The sequence below is a fragment of the Chelonoidis abingdonii genome, chromosome 2 (genome assembly GCF_003597395.2).
Source record: "Chelonoidis abingdonii isolate Lonesome George chromosome 2, CheloAbing_2.0, whole genome shotgun sequence".
NCBI lineage: Eukaryota > Metazoa > Chordata > Testudines > Testudinidae > Chelonoidis > Chelonoidis abingdonii.
Genome location: NC_133770.1, coordinates 206,001,673 through 206,023,703, shown reverse-complemented (window position 1 = coordinate 206,023,703; position 22,031 = coordinate 206,001,673). Strand labels below are relative to the sequence as shown.

Below are 22,031 nucleotides of genomic sequence, written 5' to 3'. Positions count from 1 at the left end.
CATCGGCTCCCTAAATTCCCTCCACCATGCAAGACGGGGTGGGCAAACTTGTTGGCCCAAGAGCCACATCTGGGAAGAGGATGGGAGGGGGATCAGGGCTGGGGCAGGGGGTTGGTACATATGTGGGGGGTGCGCTCTGGGTTGGGGTTGGAGATGAGGGGTTTGGGGTGCTGGAGGGTGCTCTGGGCTGGGACTGAGAGGTTCGGAGGGCAGGAGGGGCATCAGGGCTGGGGCAGGACATTGGGGCATGAGGACGTGGCTCACGGGTGCAGGTTCCAGGCGGCTCTTACCTCAAGTGGATCCCAGAAACAACAGCATGTCCCCCATCTGGCTCCTATGTGGAGGCGTGGCCAGGCAGCTCTGCTGCACGCTGACCCGTCCGCAGGCACCGCCACTGCAGCTCCTATTGACCGCGTTTCCCAGCCAACGGGAGCTGCAGGGACGTTGCTTGGGGCGAGGGCAGTGTTCGGAGCCCCCTGGCTGCCCCTACGCATAGGAGCTGGAGAGAGGACATGTTGTTGCTTCCGGAAGCTGTGCGGAGCAGCGCGTGACCCTGCTCCCTGGCTGAAGCTCCCGAGTGGGGCAAGCCCCAGACCCTGCTCCCCAGCAGGAGTTCAAGGGCCAGATTAAAATGGCTGGCAGCCGGATCTGGCCCACAGGTCGTAGTTTGCTCACCCCTGATGCAAGGAAACCCCCGTAAGTGATTAAGAAGCTGATATTTCACAAGCGACAGAAGTAGGACCAAGATTTGCCCCTAAAAGGGAGATAAACTGTCTCCATTCATCTCAGTGGGTTTGACTCTGAAGCTTCTCTGTGTGTCCCATTGTCTGAATTCATTTTACCACTAAATATTAGTACACGTCTGGAACTGTCAAGTAGTTTCACCCATCCATCTCTCACCCCCACTGTACAAATGCACCCTGCATTGGTGACCAGTGCAATAAATCTTGTAGCTACTGATCTACAGTATGTATAATTTGTCAAGAGAAGATTGGGTAGGAAGGAGTGGCTAGAGTTAATTGCGTGTGTACTCTGCTGTACTATTGAAAAGCAGTTTTCTCACTCCAGTGGCTGTGATTGGCTCTATTTTATGTAAATAAGATTGCTAGGGTGGTTCTCCACTGAGCAATATTTGGGCATCCCTCCCCTAGAAGCTAAGTCAGTTTTGACACTCTGTTTTAATGTTTTCTGGCTGTAATATAGAAAGACTTAGAAATCTTTTGTTGTCATCACACATAGAAGTGAAGTGTTCTCTCTCTCTCGTTCACACACACACACACACACACAAAATAAGACTGTGATCTCATTTCTCCTTTGTGGTGAAAACCGACAAGTCAGTGATGGCTTGGTGCTGTATGTCCTATCTGTTCTTGTTGTATTTGTGTGTATCAGGAAGTGCTGTTTTTGGCATGCTTTTCACTTGGCACACAGAGTGGTGAAACTTCAGATTTGTATTCATGATAAAGTTCAGGAAAGAAAAAATTGTGGCAGGTGTTTCCTAGCTTCTTAGCTGCCCTGAAAAATTTAAATATGATATGGCGTGCTATGAATGAGTCAGTGTAAAGAACACAGAAATTAACATTCCAATAAGACTGAAAAATATTGACTATCTTGTTAACTGTAGAAATCACATGGTCCAAATATTATATTGCCAAACTATGTGTTCTGCCTTGAAAAAGCAAGTGATGAATCTTATGAGTTTATACTAGCTTTATAAAAGATGGAAAGGTAGCTTCCTATGCACTGTTTTGTAACCTAGCAGCTCCCACAAAGTAGGAGTCATTTTCATGATTATTTTTCTTAAGGGGAATCTCTCATATATTCTCCATGGGAAGACTTTCAAAGGGCAGTTGGGTTCCCAGCTCCCATTGAAAGCAGGGGTGGCTCCAGGCCGCAGCATGCTAAGCGCGTGCTTGGGGTGTGCATACTGCGGGGGGCGTTCTGCCCATCGCCAGGAGGGTGGCAGACAGGGCTCCGGTGGACCTCCCGCAGGCGTGCCTGCGGAGGGTCCGCTGGTCCCGCGGCTTCGGTGGGAGGCGGGACCAGCGTACCCTCCGCAGGCACGCCTGCAGGAGATCCACCGGAGCCGCGGGACTGGCGACCGGCAGAGTGCCCCCTGCGGCATGCCGCCGTGCTTGGGGCGGCAAAATGTCTAGAGCTGCTTCTGATTGAAAGCCAAAGGTTTGACTGGATCCTTTCAAAATCCCAGCCTGAATCTATTTTGTTTGAAAGTTTTATCCTGTTGCCACTCCACTTAGTGAAAACGTTGCTTAAATTTCCAGTGGTGCTATGCTGGAGGGGGACAGCACAGGTGGAGAAAAGTTCATTTGTAGAACTTTGATCTGACCCTATTGATACTGCACCCCTGCTTAATAAAAGTTAATAAGACATCCTTTTTTTTACGTTTCTGCCATACCGACAATTTAAATTAGAAACAAGAATCTAGCTCTGCTTCTGGAATCTGGTCAGTGAAATGCATGACAGCTTTGCTTATGTAAGACTGTAGGAAAAAGGTCTCCATTTTTACATGTTCCTCAAGCCTCATCCCTTTCATCAGCTTTACTCTTAGGTAAGGGGGACTGCATGGTACTATTTAGAAGCTCAGGTATGACAGTTGAGTCAGAAAAGTTGAAGCAAAGCCATGTGAGGCACTTCTCCCCGCTCCAAAGGGTGAGCATGCTATCTCTGTTGTGCTCTCAGTTCAGACCTAGGAAAGTAAGTCTAGCTCCTGAAACCAGACTTGCAGTGTTACCAACGGTCATGATTTTATTGCGAGGCTGGTGATATTTTGTGTTTTTCTTAAAGCATCAGCTGTTGGAATCAAGAGACTGCATGAGTATCTGAGCTGAAAAATATGACTCAAGTGCACTCTAAAGGCTCAGAAACCAGAAGACAAATAAAAAGAACCTGATATTTGGCCTTTTTTAAGCTAAGCTCATGATTTTGGGGGGCCTGACTCATGATTTTTAAGGCTAGGGGATGGCAATACTGTGTGTTCCATGGTAATGTGGATTCTAATTATGGCAAAGGCTATCATCAGGTCAAATATCTCATCCTGATCTCAATGGGGTACTTCTTGGTTGGAGTATGACTGAGATGAATCCATTGTCTGTGCTAGTTCAGTTCTCCTAAACAGAGACCACCATTCAGGCTTGTACTCTGCTGATTTATATTTGTTTATGAGTGGACAATACCGTGTGTGCGATTTTATATATAAACAGTAATTCTTTTATTCAGGGCTGCACAACCAAAAGACAATGTGCTTTATCTGCTTACTTTGAAAGTACAATATAGGAAAGGGCCTTATTTTGCTAAATAGCACTACAGAATTTAGTGATGGCAGTCATTACTAGGGAGCAATATGTTGTATTTACTGTAGTGGGGAAAAATCTAGATGTTTTCAGGGACTGGTGAGTTTCCCGTTACTTTCCAGTGGTGGCTCATAGGCTTTTGCACCCACTTGCCGCAGTAACTTTGGAGTAACTTGGTCTGTCATGAGATCTCCATAAAAATTGCACCATTGCATGCATGGTGTTACGAGACAGATGTGAAATTCATGTGAATGAGTCAGCACTCTTCACCAGACAGACAGAAACTGAGTCCACAACTCTTAGGAAACAAATATCCCATTCATTAGCTCAGCTCCTTTTGGATAAATCATTGCTACTGTAAACCATCCATTATAACTAGGGAAAGAAATTTCACAATATAAATAAAACAAATTACTGTGGCAGAACAGTTTGTGTTTCATTGTAATGTCTAATGGCATATTCTCATAAATAGATTTTCCCCTCGTCAGACTATCACATCTGTGATGCACTTGGTCTCCATCAACCTGCACACACCATAGTTATTGCTAGACTTATTTCCTCCCCAGCAGTGCAATGCAGTTCTGCTGTATTGTGTGGTTAGCTAGGGTTAGTCCACTTTTTGTACATATAGCCAGACAGTATGCATGCAAGCGTTGCCAGAGAAACAATAATAGAATCACAGACTAAGGGCATGAAATATCACTCATTGATCCAGTCTGTCACACCACTTACGGATCCAATCATCAGCATGAGTGCAATTCCTTTTATACCTCTTTAAGTATTAAAAATAGCTGATGATGGGTTTTGTGGATTTTGAAAAAATCTGATTCTACCACTATTGATCAGACTGTGCATTTGTGTTGATTTCCCCTCTTCTCCCTTTTGGACAGTATTTTCCCCATGCTCTTCCTTTTAACTTTCCAGAGTGGGCCTGAGAAAATACTTTTAAAAACTTTACTAGATGCAAGCAGTATTCACCCTTAGCTATTCTTGTCTCCTTATGTGTTTGGCTCTCCTGTATGGACCTCCATGCATGTATAGCGGGCGGAGTGTTGCTGTGCAGATCTGAGGAAAATGCTGACCCCAGGCCTTTATATTGTGATATGCTTACCCGTCATTGAGAAACAAGCAGATTGAACTCTTCTAATGAATCTTTAACAGCCAGGCTTGATCTGTTATGACTCTGATGCTTAAGTACAGTCATAAACATATGCTGTATTTGTCCTGCAGGAATCTTCATAATGTTTTTGAAGCAAATGGCTTCTCCAGTAGTTATTTGCTGTCTGAAGTCTACTGCCACCTTTTAAACTTAAATACACTTTATTTTCAGATGCGTAGTGTGACGGGCTGGACCCCCTGGGATGTCACCTGGTGTGCTGGGATGCCACTGAGGCAGACTGTTCTGCCAGCCTGGGCCCCCTTTTACCTGGTCTTGCTGGGCTAGGCTCGCCAGCCTTTTCCAGGCAAGCACACAGGCAGGGCCACACCCAGCTGCACAGAGAGACAGAGATCTGCTCTAGGAAGGCTCAGCTTAAGGGGACTTGCCACAATACCCAGATGTCCACCCCCCTTGGAGTACAAACCCAAAATTATATGAAATTCACCTCTTCCCTCAGTGTGAAGGAGGGTATGCACAATTTCTTGCTCCCCCCCACCATACCTCCCAGGTTACTAAGAAAATAAAACAGAGCATGCAAACTATACTTAATACACTAAAGAAACTGGTTACATGTGAGTTCTCACCCTAAATGTGTTTCTAATAATCTTCATAGGCCAGACACCCTTCCAGCCTGGTCCCAGTGCTGTCCCCCAGTTCAGTCTTAGTTGTTTCCAGCAGTGATTTGGGTGGGGTAGCAGGGGAGAACTGACGATCAGGATTACCTCACTCCCACCCTTAAATATGATTTGCATTAGGCAGGAGTCCTTTGTTTCCTAGTTTGACCCCCCCTTCCTTTCCAGAGGAAAGTTACAAGAAGTCCCAGGTAATGTTTTAATATCAGATGACAAGACCACCTGACTCTGTAGGGCCCCTGTAGCCATTCTTCACAGCTGACCCACATGTCTACAGGAAGACTAAGCTCTTTTACAGTCCATTGTCCTTGCTGATGGGCCATCTGCCCTGTCTGGCTTTTCCGTTGTTGTACCTGAAGTGTTAGCAGTGGGCGTCACCCAAAGTAGCACAGTTGAAATACAGATACGTAGTCAAAATTCCTAATTTCAGATACATAAATGAATACAGGCATACAAATAGGATAATCCCATTCAGTAAATCATAACCTTTCCAATGATATCTCACATGAGCCACCTTGCATAAAGTATATCTCAGTTATGTCATAATCATATCGTAAGTATATTTTCATAAAGACTATGGAATGATAACTCACACTTAACTTGTAACATAAAAGACCTGGCGGATCAGTGACTCCTCCTCTTTTCTCATTTACCTATTTTATGTGCTTGCCTCCCAGGATTTTTTAATCAGTCTAAAACGACTTAGGAGAAGAACTTTTAAAAATGCTATTTTACTGCAGCTTTCTCATGCTTTTTCCTCTCCATTCCAAGATCACATGCTTAACTTGCGTATACAATGAATCATGAGATAGAAGTACTGATCTGGGCCCCAACCAAGCCTTCAAGGCACCAAAGAGTTTGAAGTTCTGGGAGTCATGAACACAATCCTTGAGAATAAAATAATTCTTCGAACTCTGTAATTGCTAGGATGATCACATCACTTGCTTTTGAAGCTTTAGTACATGCTAATTATCAGCAATCTGAAAGCTTGGCTCTGTTTTGGGGCTATTAGGGATTTTTGCAGATTTTAGACTTGGGTTTGCTGTGAATTAGTCAAATCCTTCTTGAAGTTAGGAAGACTGATTTCTCCTTTATGAAATTGGGGAAGGGGTGGAGGAACCTTTTGTACTCTACATATAATCACATTGACTGACATACAGTAATCAATCGTATGCAGTCCTATGGTCTAAATAAGATAACTGAATTCAATACATTTTTAAAAACAGCCATTCCCTTTATACCAATTTAAAGTTTTCCTTGGAGAGAGAAAATATGATAAATTCATTGGAGAATCAGGAGTTTTGGTTTTTGTTTCCAGCTCTGCTATTGTCTTGCTGTGTGACTTATAGCAAGTCACTTTATTTCTCTGTGTCTGTTTTTCCTTTCTATGGGGAATATAATACAGTATTGAATTCACAGGTTTGTTATGAGAGCTATAGGCTATGTCTTCACTGTGAAACAAGAGTGTGGTTGAACCCCAAGCTAACAAACTCAAGTTAGTTAGCTTGATATAAAATTCTAGTAGTGACAAGATGCAGTTAGTGTTTACCTCAGCGTAACTAATTGAAGTCAACACTGCATCTGCCACCTGCAGTTTACCTTGACTAGCTACATTGCAGTGAAAACCACCACTGTGCCTTGTCTCCACTAGGAATTTACACTGAGTTAGATATCTCAGTTCAAAATACTCCTCTTTTAGCAGTGAAGACATAGCCACAGTTTTGCTTTTCCTCTCTGAGCTATCCTGGGAGACAGCAAACCTGAAACAGACAAGGGGAAGTTTTCCAAGCAGTTTTGCCTCCACTGGACAGGAGGGTTCAGGTGGATCTGTGAGGGCAGCGTGTTCAGTAGGGCTGTCTTGTATATTCTTAGAATCTCCAACTGCTGTGGTACTACCCGCACTCTTCCACTGGTGCTAACAGTGATTGAAGCACCACTGTAGGCTGGTCGCAGGAATTTTGACCACTTGTGTCAATGAATGCTGGTCAGAGCAGATCGAGACGATTAAAACACTGGCAGCCTGTATATACTTAGCCCTTCCGCAGTCAGACCCACTGGTGATAGTGCAGCAGTGGGAGATTTACAAGAAATACTAGTAAAGCTGAGGCCTCGTAGTCCTTGTTGCTACTGTAGAATGGGGCAGTGTGCACGATGTAAACCTCTGCTTCCAGTTACCAGCGAGCACCGGTGGATAGGCAGAGCCCTGGAATCTGGCCACACCCCAAAGCCATAATCCTCCAAACTGATAATATTGATATACCATATAATTTCAGTAAGGAAACTATCTCCTCCTACTAATATTTTCTCTGATTTTAATCCTGGTTTCACACCTTCATGTGTGTTGCAATTTTAAAAAACCTAGTTTAGCATGTCTACCTGTTCTATCTAAAGTTTCTCAAAGAAGGTCTGTGCATTGGCCAGCTCTGTGAAACCTTGAAATTAATGTTGTTTGATAACGTTTGATAAAATATTTTGATAATGTGTTCATTTACAGTCAGTTTCTCACCATAGTCTCTCTCTGACTGCCAGATAGTTTGCTGGCAATGTGAGATGATGCAAGTAAATAAAGTACCTGCATGAGACTCACTGAAGTGCCAAAGGGTCTCCTTTTAGTGAAACAGTGAATATTCCTTTTTGTGTGTAAAATACTGTTAATGGCTTATTTAGCAACATGTATTTCAACAGCCTGGCTTTAGTTTTACGTTGGGGGAGGATTCTTGCATATGCAGACATTCTAGCACCCGCTGCTAATTCTGTCTACCTCTCTCTTTTCACTCTCATCTACGTTATTTCCATGGAAGGATAATATATTATGTGATCTCTCAGGTTTTTAATGTATCTCTTGAGTCACCTCTTATAGCTACTTCTTGAATGGGCTGTAGAAAAACTTAAGCTGAATCCTTCCCTTACTGGCTGGAGCCACTCTGGGAGTGGTGGGAGTTTGCAGGAAGGTTGAGCAGTGCCATTGTGTTCCTGTGAACTGAACTATTAAGTTCCCAAACCAAATCATAGAAGGTCATCACAACTCTGTCCACGACTTACATAGCACAGCATTGCATTTATTGTCAGGACAAATGTCTGAAGAACACAGTTTTTTCCTTTTCATTCCTTATTATTATTACTCCTATTGCTCTTTCATGTGTTCAATCTGGCCTTTCCTGATAATTATACATCCTGCTTCTACAACTGATGATTAGATTAGCTAATCAGACAGGGAAAAAGCAGTGAAATATGATCAAAATAAAGGATGGAAGGGGTTGTGCTATTTTCAGTACAGATGATTTGGTTCTTGAGGTTTTAATGGAATTAAATGGAGGATTGAATTAGCCAATGATTGAATTAAGTGGAAGTCACTGTATACCGGTGTTTAACTAACAGATCTCTGCACAGAATTTTGATTCTCAATCACCCCTTTAGGGATGTTTTCATAGTCTGAATAGCCCTGAGCAAATGATCACTATCAAACTTACAGCAGCCTTTCCATGCACACAGTTTCTCATTCCATGTGCATCTATACTAGCAAATTCCTAACCTGTTTTTCAGCAATGGCACGGCTGCACCAATATTACCAGAAGTGCAAGCTCTAGTGTAGACAGAATGCAGGGATTTTTACCATTGTATCATCTAACTCTGCTTACATGACAGTGGTAAAATGGCTGTGCCCAGCCTGAGCTAGTATTAGTAGACCTACAGAGGTGTTAGTTCAATAGTCGATATCCCCAAAATTGCCAGTGTATACACAGTTAGGGACACTCGTGAGCCAGGCAGATATGAAATGTGGGTTGCTTTTACAGTGTCATGTTATAGTTCCATGCCCCGGTTTGACTACTTGTTCCATTACAGGAAAACAAACCACCACCTGTATGGCCCGCATACAGGGCCGGCGCTACCATTTAGGCAGCCTAGCCAATCGCCTAGGGAGCCAGGATTATTCGGGGGGCGGCATTTTGCCCGGGGGGGGACGGAAGGTGGCTCCGGTTGACCTGCCGCAGGCATGCCTGCGGAGGGTCCGTTGGTCTGCGGCTCCGGTGGAGCTGCTGCAGTCATGCCTGCGGACAGTCGGCTGCTCGCGCAGCTCCGGTGGACCTCCCGCAGGCATGCCTGTGGCAGCTCCACCAGAGCCACGGACCAACGGACCCTCTGCAGGAATGACTGCGGCAGCTCCACCGGAGCCACAGGATCAGCACGGGGGGCAGCGAAATGGCCGTGCACCTAGGGCGCGAGAAACCCTAGCGCCGGTCCTGCCCTCACATAGGCCATGTGGGCTTTGTGACTGTGGATCAAGCACAGCTTTGTCTAGGAAACATGGTTTAGAGGCAGCTCTTGAGGCTTAAAATTAGTGATGCATTTTTAAATCATAAATCAATTTTCACAGTTTTTCCTATTCATGTAGTATAAAGAACAGCTTTACTGGCAAGTTAATGTGGAGGTCTGTGCAATTCCTCCTCCAAACTCACTTCTTTTGGCTTCTGTCACTAATATCATACTCTTGCTGTCTGTTCACTTTCCCCTAATCACATTGAAACAAAAATAAAATAAATATTAAAAAGCAAGCCATACAGGTGCCACAGGTCTGAATACCTTGTAAATGAGAAGAGCAGTTTTTCCTTTCCCCATGATATGGGGATTTCTCTGTATCTTATGTGTGAACTCCAGGGCCAGATTTACCAGAGTTGGTGCACAAAAGTGGGAATCCACCACAGAGAAGGGCAGATGGAGTTGCCTGTTAGAAAGGGCAGTTTACCTGGACTTTAGATGACTTGCAACCAGAACCTACCATGTACTCTTCTCAGTCAGTTCTGCCAGTCTGTTTGTTGCTGGTCTCCTCCACACAAGCTCACCTCCCCTGAATAGAGATCCTACAGCATGGATCTTCCACCAGGCTGTACATCACAGGACGACGGCATAGGCCATGAGGTGAATTTGTCCACTTGTCTTCTTACCTGACTGTAAAGCACAGTGAACACTTATAGTGCTATGTAAATAATAATACTGTCATTGTGCTGGTCTAATTTGTCTTTCTGTGCTCAGGTTATGAAGTGTATGTTAGATATTTTACAGCACAAATGAGGTAAAATTCACCCCAGTGCAAAGGCTCAGTGTGAGTCTTATGCATGATGTACTTTTTCTACTCAAGCCCTCAACACAGAGGTGAATTTCCACCATGGTGAATAACACCATTTTATACCAACTTTTGCACTTTAGTGAATTTTACAAAGCATAAAAATAAGAACCTACTAGAAAAGTGTCAAGAAATGAGCCACAATAAACCGTGTCCCCACAGAACCTAAGTAAAGAGGCTAAGAATTGGTGGCTAATATCAAGTAAACGATTTGCCTGTAGGATTTCAAATGTTGAGAAATGAAACTGTTTCATCATACTTCTCTACCCTGATATAACGTGACCTGATATAACATGAATTCGGATATAATGCGGTAAAGCAGCGCTCCGGGGTGGGACTGCATGCTCTGGTGGATCAAAGTAAGTTCAATATAACGCGGTTTCACCTATAACACAGTAAGACTTTTTGACTCCCGAGGATAGCGTTATATCGGAGTAGAGGCATACTTGAGTATAATATCTCTCATGTTTGTAAATCAAGAAGACAGTTTCCGATTTTGTGGATTCCACAAGGGATTTTTGCATAGGCAGTGTGTGAGTCTTTTGTTTGGGAATGCTACTCCCAGAAGCGCTAAAAGCACTCAGACTGTGGGTCGCCACCTGCTCCACCCCTCCCCCTGAGGCCCTACCCACCACTCTCTCCTCTCCACACCCTAACCCCTGTCACTCATCCTTAAGGGGAGGGGCGGAGCGGGGGTGAGGCCACGGTTTGGGCAGCTTCTGGTACTCCTGCTCCCATGGTGCAAAGACAGGGGGCTAGCGTGCCTCCAAAGGCAGCTCCCAGAAGTGGCCAGCACATCCCTGCAGCCCCTGTGGGGGGTTCAGAGGCTCCACGTGCTGCCCCTGCCTGCAGGCACCACCCCCGCAGCTCCCACTGACGGCCATTCCCAGCCAATGGGAGCTGCGGAGTTGATATTTGGGGCGTGGGCTGAGCGCGGAGACCCACCCCAGCGATGTGCCAGCTGCTTCCGGGAGCGGCGCAGGCTCAGGCCAGGTAGGGAGCCGGCCTTAGCCCTGCTGCGCCGCTGGACTTTTAGCAGCCTAAAATCTCCCAGTTTGGCTTCAGTAGTCTCCCGAAGATAAAGCCCAATTCCGGGAGACTCCCAGCAAAACCAGAAGGATTGGCAACCCTACTACTTGAGGGCACTTTCACCGGAACACATGTTCTAGTTATACAGCTCACTACAGAATCTTCATTCAAATAAAGGGAATGGTAGGATATTGTAGGTCCACCAAACCTCATCAGAAGAGCCTATCTTACAAAATGTCTACAGCTAGTTAATTAGTAGTTTGTTGCCCATAATGGTTCAGAACACAGAAACACTTACTTCAGGATTCTTTAATATATAGTTCATTAACACAATATTATTCAGAGGAACGTATGGATACAATATGCTATAATGATTTGTCATGTGGGTGGTGTATGCACATGCACAGTAACATTTAATTAAAATAATGTTTTTTGAGGGGGTACAATATTTAATGCATAGGTGAAACTGACATATCAGGCTTTCTGCACACCTAATTCTCATCATGACAAAAGCAGTTATTCTGTACTGGAAGAGAAACCCATTCAAACATGAGACACTTAAACATTCAAAGCAGTTTCTTCAGTTGCAGGAGAGCAAAGGGGGGAAGCATTTGAAACTGCCGAATAAATTTATTTCCCACTTATTTTTTTAAACCAAGTTTCTCTGAAATCAACTTTGTCATTTTAAAATTTAAGTCCAAAGATGATATTTTGTGCGGCAAGTTTCAACCCAGAGAAATTTGTTATAGCTGAATTATAAATCCCTGGATACAGGAATTCATAATGGAAATGCCGATTGACCTTAATAGTAGCTGTTAACGGGCACAGATGACCCACAAAAGGAAAGACTACAAAACCACACAACAGGGATATATATAATGTATAGGTCAATCTATAGAATTAATTCTATAAAGCCAGTGATAGGATTCTGAACTTTAAATTGACCTGTATTATATTACTTCCCTCTGTTACTACTGCTGTAGCTCATTACTGTTAGCAATGCTGCAGTTGATAATATTCAAGTTGGACAGCAGTTCAGGAGTATATGTTTTAAAACTTATTCTAATGTTCCATTAACCCCCCCCACACACCCCTAATACAGTATATACATGAGTGTGGGTGTATATATATTCTAAGCAAGATGAATCCTTGACATTCTTACAGTAATAAATCTCAAATTCATATTCTGCAATGCATTACCAACCTACAACTATTTTAATCAGTGTGCTTTAGTTGTGTGTGTGTGTTCAGGTGCATTGCTGGACCAGGGCCATAGGGCTGGCAGTATTGAATATCAGCACTTACAAAAAATATATAGTGCTAACAAACTACAAATCCAAGCAATCAGGGAGGCATTATGATCAGGAAACCTGTTCTGTTCCTAGCAGATAGGAGACCTGTTCTATTCCCAGTCCCACTGACCTGCTGTGTGACTTTGAGCAAGTCACTTCATTTCTCTGTACCTCTGTTTCCCCTCTCACTCTTGTCTGTTTGGATTGTGAGATGGTCAGGCACGGATTGTCTCATGCTCATGTGTTTGAACAGTGTCTAGCATGATGGAGAACCAGTCTCAGGTGGTACATCGATCGGGTCACTATTGCAATAGAAATAAATAGTATTACTAATGGGAAGAAGGAAGACTGACCAAACTGGCTATGCAGGCATATTTAGGGGTCCTGTAAGCATTTTTTAAAATAGTGAGCTGAAAAGCTACTGGAGGACAATCATATGTCAGCCTATATATCTGGCAGGGGTGAAACACTGTTACTGAATATTAACTATAGGTGTGCACATACAAGCAGTACTGAGAACAAGACATGCCAATAACTTGTTAAAAATGGAATATGGATAGAAACTACTATTCTTCCCTCTCTCCCACTCCTTGAAATTTGGGAAGCGGATGAGTTGATTTAATTTACAAAGGTCAGATCTAATGCGGCTAATCCAGTATTCAAAACTAAAAATGGAAAATAACTTTTATTTTAGCTACAAAACAATTCTCATAATGGTTGTTCTTTGGCAACATTACACCAGGATATTTCCCTATTTTTTGTAAGCCATAATTACACTATGACTCTCCCTAAAACATAACATAACAAAATTGCAGGTAGTTTCTAAAGGTGTCTTCTATATGACTCTGTCAGCCTTGGAAAGGCCTGGATTAAATACATTTGGCGATAAATGTTTTCACTGACACCTTTTAAGTCCATTGGAGTGAGCTGGACACAGAGCACAGTCTGGATGGATAAAGAGGAAAAATAGCAAGTATATTGCTTAAATGAGTATATTATCTTTTCAACAGCTGGCATTTATAAATTTAGAACCACTCAGAATATACAAGGGAAAAGTGTTGATAAATCAGAAATAATAAAATGTCTGAATGGAATGTAATAAGTATCATACCTAATGTCAATTAAAACAATTTTTGTTAACATTATTTCACTTGATAAGGTTCAGAGAAAATGACTGTATTGTTCACAGAGTGTGATTTGGAGGGAAGATTAGCAGTACAGTGCTTTTGTCTCCATCCAGGCTTTGACTATGCTTACGTTAGTAGCATACAGTAGAAAACTGTGTATGTGTGTGAAAGAGAGAGAGAGAGAGTGTGTTTCCTAGTGTGCTTATGACATCCTCAGTTTCCAATGCGGAGCTTAGTTAAAAGAGCATGTGTGAACAACTCCCAATAGTTGGAGACCTCTGGCAAAGAGTGAGACAGAGGGAGGGAGCATTGGCAGTCTTGACTAAAGTAGTGAGTGCAGTGTTCTGGGCATGGAATGACGCACATATTGTGCTGGATCAGAAATGCGGAAGAATGAGAAGCCTCTAAGTGTCAACTAGTCTTGGTTTAAAGAGCAAAGCAGCACAACTACGAAGCTGTTCTCTGTGTGGCGCTGGTAAGATATACATCGTTCTTTGACTTCTCTTGCTCATTTTCTTCCCTTCCTCCCTCCCATTTTCCTCCCCTCAAGGCTTACATAGCACAAGGCTTTTGACAGAGATCAAGGGGGAAACGATTTGGTTGGGCTTTACAGGTTTTCTTTTTCTTTAATTTAAAAAAAAATCCTTTTTTGTTTTATGTTTAGTCTGAAGCAAAAAGATTGTACTAGTCAGCTCTTTTCTTCTCTTTCTCTCTCTCTGTGTGTGTGTAAGTATGTGTGTGTATATATATATATATATATATGAATACACACACAGTCTGTGTATGTACATTCTTGAGTAAACAAGAGTAAAAGTCCGTTTCAGCTGGCCTGAAGATATGAGGCCTTGGAGAGACTATCTGTTTCCACAACAGCACCAAGTTCCTGTTACATTACATTTTGCTCTCTGCTGATGGCAGTTGATAATTGGTAGCCACAGTCTGTGGTCTGAGCACAGCTTTTTGTCTAGCACCTGGGCTGGGCCCTGCTGATATATAGTGGAGTGAGAGAGACACACACACAGACAGAAAATAAGCTAGCTGTAACTGTGCAACTCTGAGTGAGCGGCCTCAAGAGGATATTGCCTCACTGCATGGAACTTACCTGAGGCCGTCTGGTGATGCTGTGTGTGCTGGGGGGTTCACAGAGAGGCTTGACTCCCTTTTCCAGAGGACACGATTATGTCCAGTGAACAGCGTAACAGTACAGCGTTGAAGGATGCTCAGTTAAAAGACCGGTTATTGGAAAAAGGTACTCCAGTTTTTGGTTGTATTTTTTAAATATGTATTTAATTTGCATGAATCAGATTATTGTAAATTTGATTTCTGACTTCTGTCTGATCTGCCAAGTTACAATATTGCTGTATCAGAGCTACTCTTATAAGCAGAGATGTATAAATAGAAGGGACTCTATTATATATGCACACAGTTGTTTGTACAACTCTCTCTTTAGGAAAATGGTCCAGGCATTTCTACCCACATGAATACAAATAAGCTAATGTATCCCCTCTTCTATTCTTAATTTATTCTCCAAAGAAGGTGTTTTCAATAAATACACAATTGCCTTTTTTGCTGCATATTTGTGAAGTAAAAAAAAATATTCCCCTGGAAAAACTGTATTACTCCTTTATGCCTGTGTGTGGGTGGGTAGATATAATTTTTTCCATGCTCAATTTTTGAAGAAAAGCTTTATTAGGGGATGTGGGTGATGGTGGTTAGAGGGAGGTGCCTCTCATGTTTGCCATTAACTGGGGAGCCTGGGTGGAGTGTGGGGGGGTACGTGATTGTATGTTGGCATACATTAGAAACTGCACTAACTGCCTTGAGTTGTGTCAATAAATGTAGACTACTTGTGCTATTGTCCTTTTTCTTCTGTTCTAATAACTAGCAGGGTACAAACTGGGTACAGGAAAAGATTAAATATTCCACCCCCCCCACAACCACCCTTTGAAAAGAAATTGGTACCCTTGAAAATCTAATGGGGTGTTTTCTTATGCTCTGTTTTTCATTTTTGCATCATAAAGCCAAATATGGAAAGAGTTTGTGTGTACATGCTGTAATAGAATATACTGTGATTTTATTATATGTGACTATATTTTGATTGTATTTTTTCATTGTTAGTCTCTCAAATGATTCAGATCCTGAAACATTTATTCAGAGAAAGAAGGTACTGCCCTTTCATAGAAATATTGGGCCCTCGATACATTTGGAAGACTCGGCCCTTGGCAGATATAGAACTAACATGTCATTCCGGTGATCTCTACATTCTAGGAAAGTCTCTAAATCAACATTACTCATTTTGCATGTTGCCCTTTAGCAACAGTCTCACAGTTTCCTCAGTAATGAAGTATTATATAGACCAAAAAAAAAAAAGTTGTGGGTATGGAGATGCTCAAATATCTAGCCTTTATATATTCTGTAGTATAGCAACTGTTTTCTGTGTCAAGTTGGTAACCTGCAGTTGTGACCTAAGGCAAATTGACCTTATCCTAAAACCCATAAGTAATTTCTGTGTTCCATGCTTTTAGATGTTTTAGCTATCAGTACAATGACCGGAGAAAAAACTGAGAAACTTATTGTTGTATATGGAGTTCTTAGCAGGAGTAATGGGAGGTTATAAAAGAATGAAAGTGTGTGTAGGAGTTGATTGTGTTATTAATGAATGGTCTATACTTAACTGAAAAGCAAAAATAAATTAAAAATGTAATTGCATTGTTAAAGGAGCTTTTAATCTTGGAATAATTTCAGTTACGCCTACTGTGATTAGCAATGAAATTAAGCTGCTAGATTTTTGTTTGTCTGCCCTTGTTCATTGATAACTTCTGACAAGTAACAAAACCCTGTAGCACAGGCAGATATAGCAGGTATTACTACATGCTAGCACTGATAACCTTGTAGTATGCTTGCCTCTTTGCATTTTCTGAAGGTTTGTGATGGTTTTGTTTGGAAGAGATTTTAGAAACTAAAAAGCTTGGTTTGCTTTCATTTGCAATACAGGACATTTTGAAGAATACATATTGCAATCTTCCTTTCACTCAACTTTTAAAAATCACCCTGGAAAAGAAAGATATAAAAGGAAAAAAGTCCTTCTTATTCCCCCAGTGCATTTAAATTTCTGCTTGTTAACTTTGTTAGCTTCTTTTTTACCTGGCTAAGATTTTTAAAATCGAGAGCCTAAATTTAGGCTCTAAATCCATATTTAGGCATCTAATTAGGTGGTGTCATTTTTCAGAAGTGCCGTTTTCTCCTTTTACCTGCATGGCAGCCAAAGATGTCCTCCCATAGATTAGACATTCCCTTTGAAGACTGGAGCATCCCTTGTGAGTGATGCACTGTTTCCATAGAAATGTAACCAAATGCATAACTTCTAAGGGCAAATTCTTCCCTTAGTCACACCCATGCTGCTCCAGTAAAGCCAGTGGGGTTGCATGGGTGTAAGTGGGGGAACTTTTTTGCCTCTAAATAACAAGGTACGAGCTAGCCTTTTGCCAAAATGGCGGACTTTGTAATGTTTACATTGTAAATAACATCATTTCCTCAATCCTGCCCATGCTGGCTTTCATTTTAAACCATGTTGGAGTTTGCATTAGTTTGGGGTACCAGAACTCAGTAACTCAAGATGAAATCCTACTGAAGACCAGGCAGTTTGTAGTTTTTATCTGAGTTCGCAGATCGAGTTAAAGACTGGGCTTTCCCCATAGACTTTAACTCTTTCAGTTATGTTCTATCAGCTGCAAATTGTTAGCATGACTGAGATACTGGAAACAAAGTATTGATTCTTCTCTCTGCAGTATCAGCTCTGCTGCTGCTGTAGATCCCAGGATTGTCCTCACACCGTAAGGTGTTAATAAAATAGCTTTTCCCACTGGGATCATTATATTTTCCAAAGGACTGCATCTTCTTTGGGAAGAATTACCTTTGTGGAGGCTGCACTGAGAGTGCATCATGAAGTCTCTGAACCTTTGATTTGCAGCTACCCAACGGCCTAAACTCTGTTAGTGCTTAAATGTGATTTCTGCATTTTGGTTGGGGTGCAGAGTTCTTGACAAAACTGATATTTTAATCCATTTTAAAATGGCCATCAATAACTAGCTTGAGACAGTTGTTGAGACACTGAATGTTTGCACAGTATTGTTGCAGAAAACAAATGTTCTATGTCCAGGCTGATGGTTTTTATCCCTTTCATTGTTTCAGCTGAACTGGAGTTTGTTCAGATAATCATTATAATCGTGGTGATAACTGTTATGGTGATAGTGATCATCTGCCTGTTGAACCATTACAAACTTTCAACACGCTCTTTCATCAACCGACAGAGCCAAAACAGGAGGCAGGAAGAAACTTTGCAGCCGGTAAGTCCAACCTCCTTCATCCCATCCTCTTTCTCATTCATGCTAGTCTCTTTCAGAGCTTAAAAATACATGAATTTCTGATTATAGGCAGCCACACGAAAAACTTCTGGCGTCAGTTTTATTATTCTGTTAGTGAGTTAGTTTTTTGCCGTTGTGTGTATTAATGAAAAAAAAATCAGTGCCCAATTTTAGAGTTTCACTGCACAGCTGTTTTTAGGCACTGCTGTGTTTTATATAGCAGCTTTTTCATGCTTCATATTTGTCTGGTGGTGTCAGAATGTGAAAGCCCTGATTACTGCTTCTACTGCAATTTTTTAGTAAATTTTCACCTTAGGGAAGGTGTTGCAGTGATGACCTGGGAAGATTTGTCATTTCCTGTTTATCCTTAGAATAGATACAGCAGAGGCAGCAGCAGCCTTAGCTCCTTACCAGCTACTGGGGAGAATGTGAAAAGCCTGACATTTTTCTCTCAGCTAATTCCCTTCCACTCCCAGGCTTCTCTCTGCCATCTGGAGGGTGGAAAGGCATCAAACAAATGTCTTAAATCAGGAAAATGATATATCCCCCAGTTGAGGAGAATCCTGACATTGATGGGGCCCAGTAACTGAGTAATTGCCTTTTTGTGGTTCTTCTGGACTCTTGTTCACTTTAATGTCATTTTCATGTTGCAGTACATGCAGCTGTGGCATCGAAGGTCCTGAAATGTTGCAGGCAGGCAGCCCCTAATAATGCCCCTCATGTTTCCAGTGCCCATTAAAGGCAATGGCAAAACTCACATTGACTTCAATGAGGCTAGAATTTTGTGCCAGGAATTTGACACTTAGACCCAGGGTCCTGCATGTAACCCCATATCTCTCTTCTGTTTTCTACAGCACCTCTAGTGGTGAAAGGAGAGCTTGCTACCTGTGCCCATTGAGCTCTTACTCTTTGAGCTCAGGTTGGCAGTAAGAATGTCATTTATGATGATAGTTTTTGTGATAAAGACAGCATACCCCCTCAGGAACTGGGTTGAAAACACAACCTTATTTCACATGCCATTGAGCATCCAATGTCCATCAGATGATGATGACTTTCAACCACTACTGAATTGGGCTGGTTTCAAACCAGTGACTAGAGGTGTATCCCCTTTCCAACCGAGCCACCCAAGAACTTGCTTCTTTTTACATCTGTTTGTAACATGGTTATACAGTTGATCCAAAGGGGAAAAAATTGCATAAAGTCCCAGTTTTATGTTTTTGAATGAAGTTAGTACTGATGGAAATGATGGATGAATTACACTGGTTAGGGTTAGACACATTGACAGCATTCTCACTCCCCACCAGTACCAGCCCTTGCTGCTCTGGTGATGGGCCTCTTCTGAGCGGAGAGAGACACTGTGTCAACTTGTGGAGTGATTTTGTATTTGTAGGTGAATGAGGACTAAGCTTGACACTATCAAACGGGTGACCTAAGTCAGCACTGACCCACTGTTCCACCTGGTCCTCTCACTCATGGTGTCATTTTAAAACAATGTAGACAGGCCCTAGTAAATGCTTCTTTGGTAGGACAAATTGCATTCTTTGTTTCTTTGCGGATGTTTTTGGTTCAGTGGGCTATTTTATATCCTATAGCATAGACCAACTGATGCTATAAGCATCTCAAAATATATTCCCTGCCAACACACGCATTATGATGTTAGTGTCATGAGAAGATTACAGTCCTGAAATATGGTAAACTTATAGTCCCTGGAGTTCTTCTTTACAGACCACCTGCATTCTGTTGGTATCTGGGGGATCTATTTGTTCTTGCACCTAGGAGAAGGAAGAGAGAAACTGTCTTATTGAGAGTACATGCTGTAGACATGTTCCCTCTCACAAGGTACCCCCGGAATATTGTATTCTAACTGGCTTAAAACAAAATCAGAGCTCCTAAAACTTTTCTCCCAGATACCTCTTACTGTCTGGAGAAATCATTTAGATTAATTTGAGGATTTTTCTTAAATGGACACTGTGAACTTCATTAAACTTTTTCAGACAGAAGTGTGATTGTTTACTTACAGTTGCTACAAGGGCTGAAATAACTAGAGGAGGTTAAGAAATATTTTTTCTCTCCCCCCTTTTTTAATGCCTAGTTCTGTCAAATGTGTACAATAGTCCATTTCAAGATGTCCCCTGTTGTTTGGGTGGCCTTTGGTCATAGGAACTGTGGAGAGAAAAACATCTTTTTTAAATAAGAAAATGTAATTTTTGACACTGGGAAGAGAGGAGCAGGTATCATGCCTAAAACAATTTTTAACTCATTTTTTAAATAATAACTACATTTCTGGTTGATGATACCATTTTAAATAATGACAATCCCAGGCTAGTGGCTGGGAAGAGTCAAGAAACTTTCTGGGATGGGGTTGCCATCGTTGTTGTTCATTTGGGTTTCTATTCAGCCAAGAACTTTACTTCAAATGGTTTTGCTATTTTTGTAGGGCACAACAGGTGATGCTTCTGGGATGGTCCCTAACTAAAGCCTGATCCAAAGCTCACTGAGTCAACAGAAACACTCCCTTTGACTTCAGTGGGCTTTGGATCAGATCCAGGTTTGATCCTGCAAACACTTGGGGTATGTTTACATTGCAATTGCGCTAACCCAGATCTCAGCCCCAAAGTCCAAGGACCCCACGGTGGTGGAGGGTCTGAGTCAAGCTGGGACCCAGGTTTTAAGCCCTGTTGCTTTGCAGTGTAAACACAGCCCCACTGGCTTCATGCTGTAGGAATCCTCCAAAAGTATCCCACAATCCCATGGGCCGACTTCCTTTGTTCTCTGGACAGTTAAGTTTTCCACATTGCACCACAAACAAAGGGCTCGAGCAGCCATATTTTGAAAGGGCACTAGGAAATCTGGGATATGGGTGGCTGGACACAGGTCAGCATAATACAGTGTAAATGCTGGCGCCCCAGGTTGGGATCCAGAGTTTCAGTTCCTGACCTGAGGTTACAAATGAATGTAGATGCTCAAGCACTAGGTTAACAAACCCAGGGTCTGCTAACTTGAGTTCTACTAACCCTGGGCTTACATTGCAATGTAGACGTAATCCTTAGGCACATGTCTATAAAACTGGAAAGAATTTGCCATAGAAACAGTTATGTTAAAAACAATAAGCAATGTTCACAGTCCAGGAAGTGAAGGATTGTGCCAGTTCATGAAAACCAGAAAATGCACTATTGTGTAAACCAACACTGAAAATAAGTAGTCTGTTTTAGTTGTCTAAACTGAGTGAAATACACAAGGTAAACAAACAGCTTCAATGATGAAAAGTAACAGAAGTCACATAGATTTAGTCACATAGACTGAGAATGGATTTAGAATACTTACTGACTGCTAAGTGCTAAAGAAGGTGCACATCACTCTGGTTCAGCCCTTTGCTGTTTCTGAGCAGCGGTAACTAAAAAGAGTGGCAGTTCAGTATTTGCATAGAAGAATTATTTTTAAAAATAAAATTATGCAGTTGATCATTTCTCTGTTTCAATGAACTTTGTCCAATTTCTGCTATTGTTTCCTTACATCCAGGCAGTCCTATTAACTTCATTGAGATTGCACAGATGTAATTGCGGACAGAATCTTAGCCCCTTTTGTTTTAATTTGAATTCTATACACTGGACAGCTCTGATGGTATTTTCATATGAGTTCATATTTGCATAAGTCTTAGATTTGCTCCGTTTATCACAACCAGTCCTGGTGCTGCTAATGTCTAAACTGTAGCTAGATCACACAGGTTTCTGACACCACAAAGACTAGAAACCCAGGTCCTCATGTTTTTTTATTCAGGTCTTTCCAAAAAAACCCACGATTTAAATTAATAGATTAAAACTCTTCCTTCTATTATGGCCAGCCTCAAGTGTTTAAAAATCATGAGATTGGCTTAAAAGTCTTTGGATCTTTTTTAAAAAAAATACATTTTGGGTTATTTTTATTTGCCTTCTGATTTTGAAGTCTTTACAGAGAGAATGCACTTGCTTCACATTTTCAAGATTTTCTTTGCAAAC

General features: G+C 42.0%; 1 protein-coding gene across 4 annotated transcripts in view; it reads left to right on the top strand.

The window, feature by feature from the left end:
- LDLRAD4 (low density lipoprotein receptor class A domain containing 4) overlaps nucleotides 1–22,031 on the top strand; it is a 462,955-nt gene that overhangs the window by 429,796 nt on the left and 11,128 nt on the right. For 2 of the 4 annotated variants that reach the window (XM_032792011.2, XM_075062927.1), the window contains one exon: nucleotides 17,864–18,018. In XM_032792011.2, coding sequence (XP_032647902.1) covers nucleotides 17,864–18,018 — 155 coding nt within the window. Of the gene's footprint in view, nucleotides 1–13,948; nucleotides 14,922–17,863; nucleotides 18,019–22,031 lie in introns of those variants that run through there. The other 2 variants (XM_032792012.2, XM_032792013.2) reach the window with 2 other exon arrangements.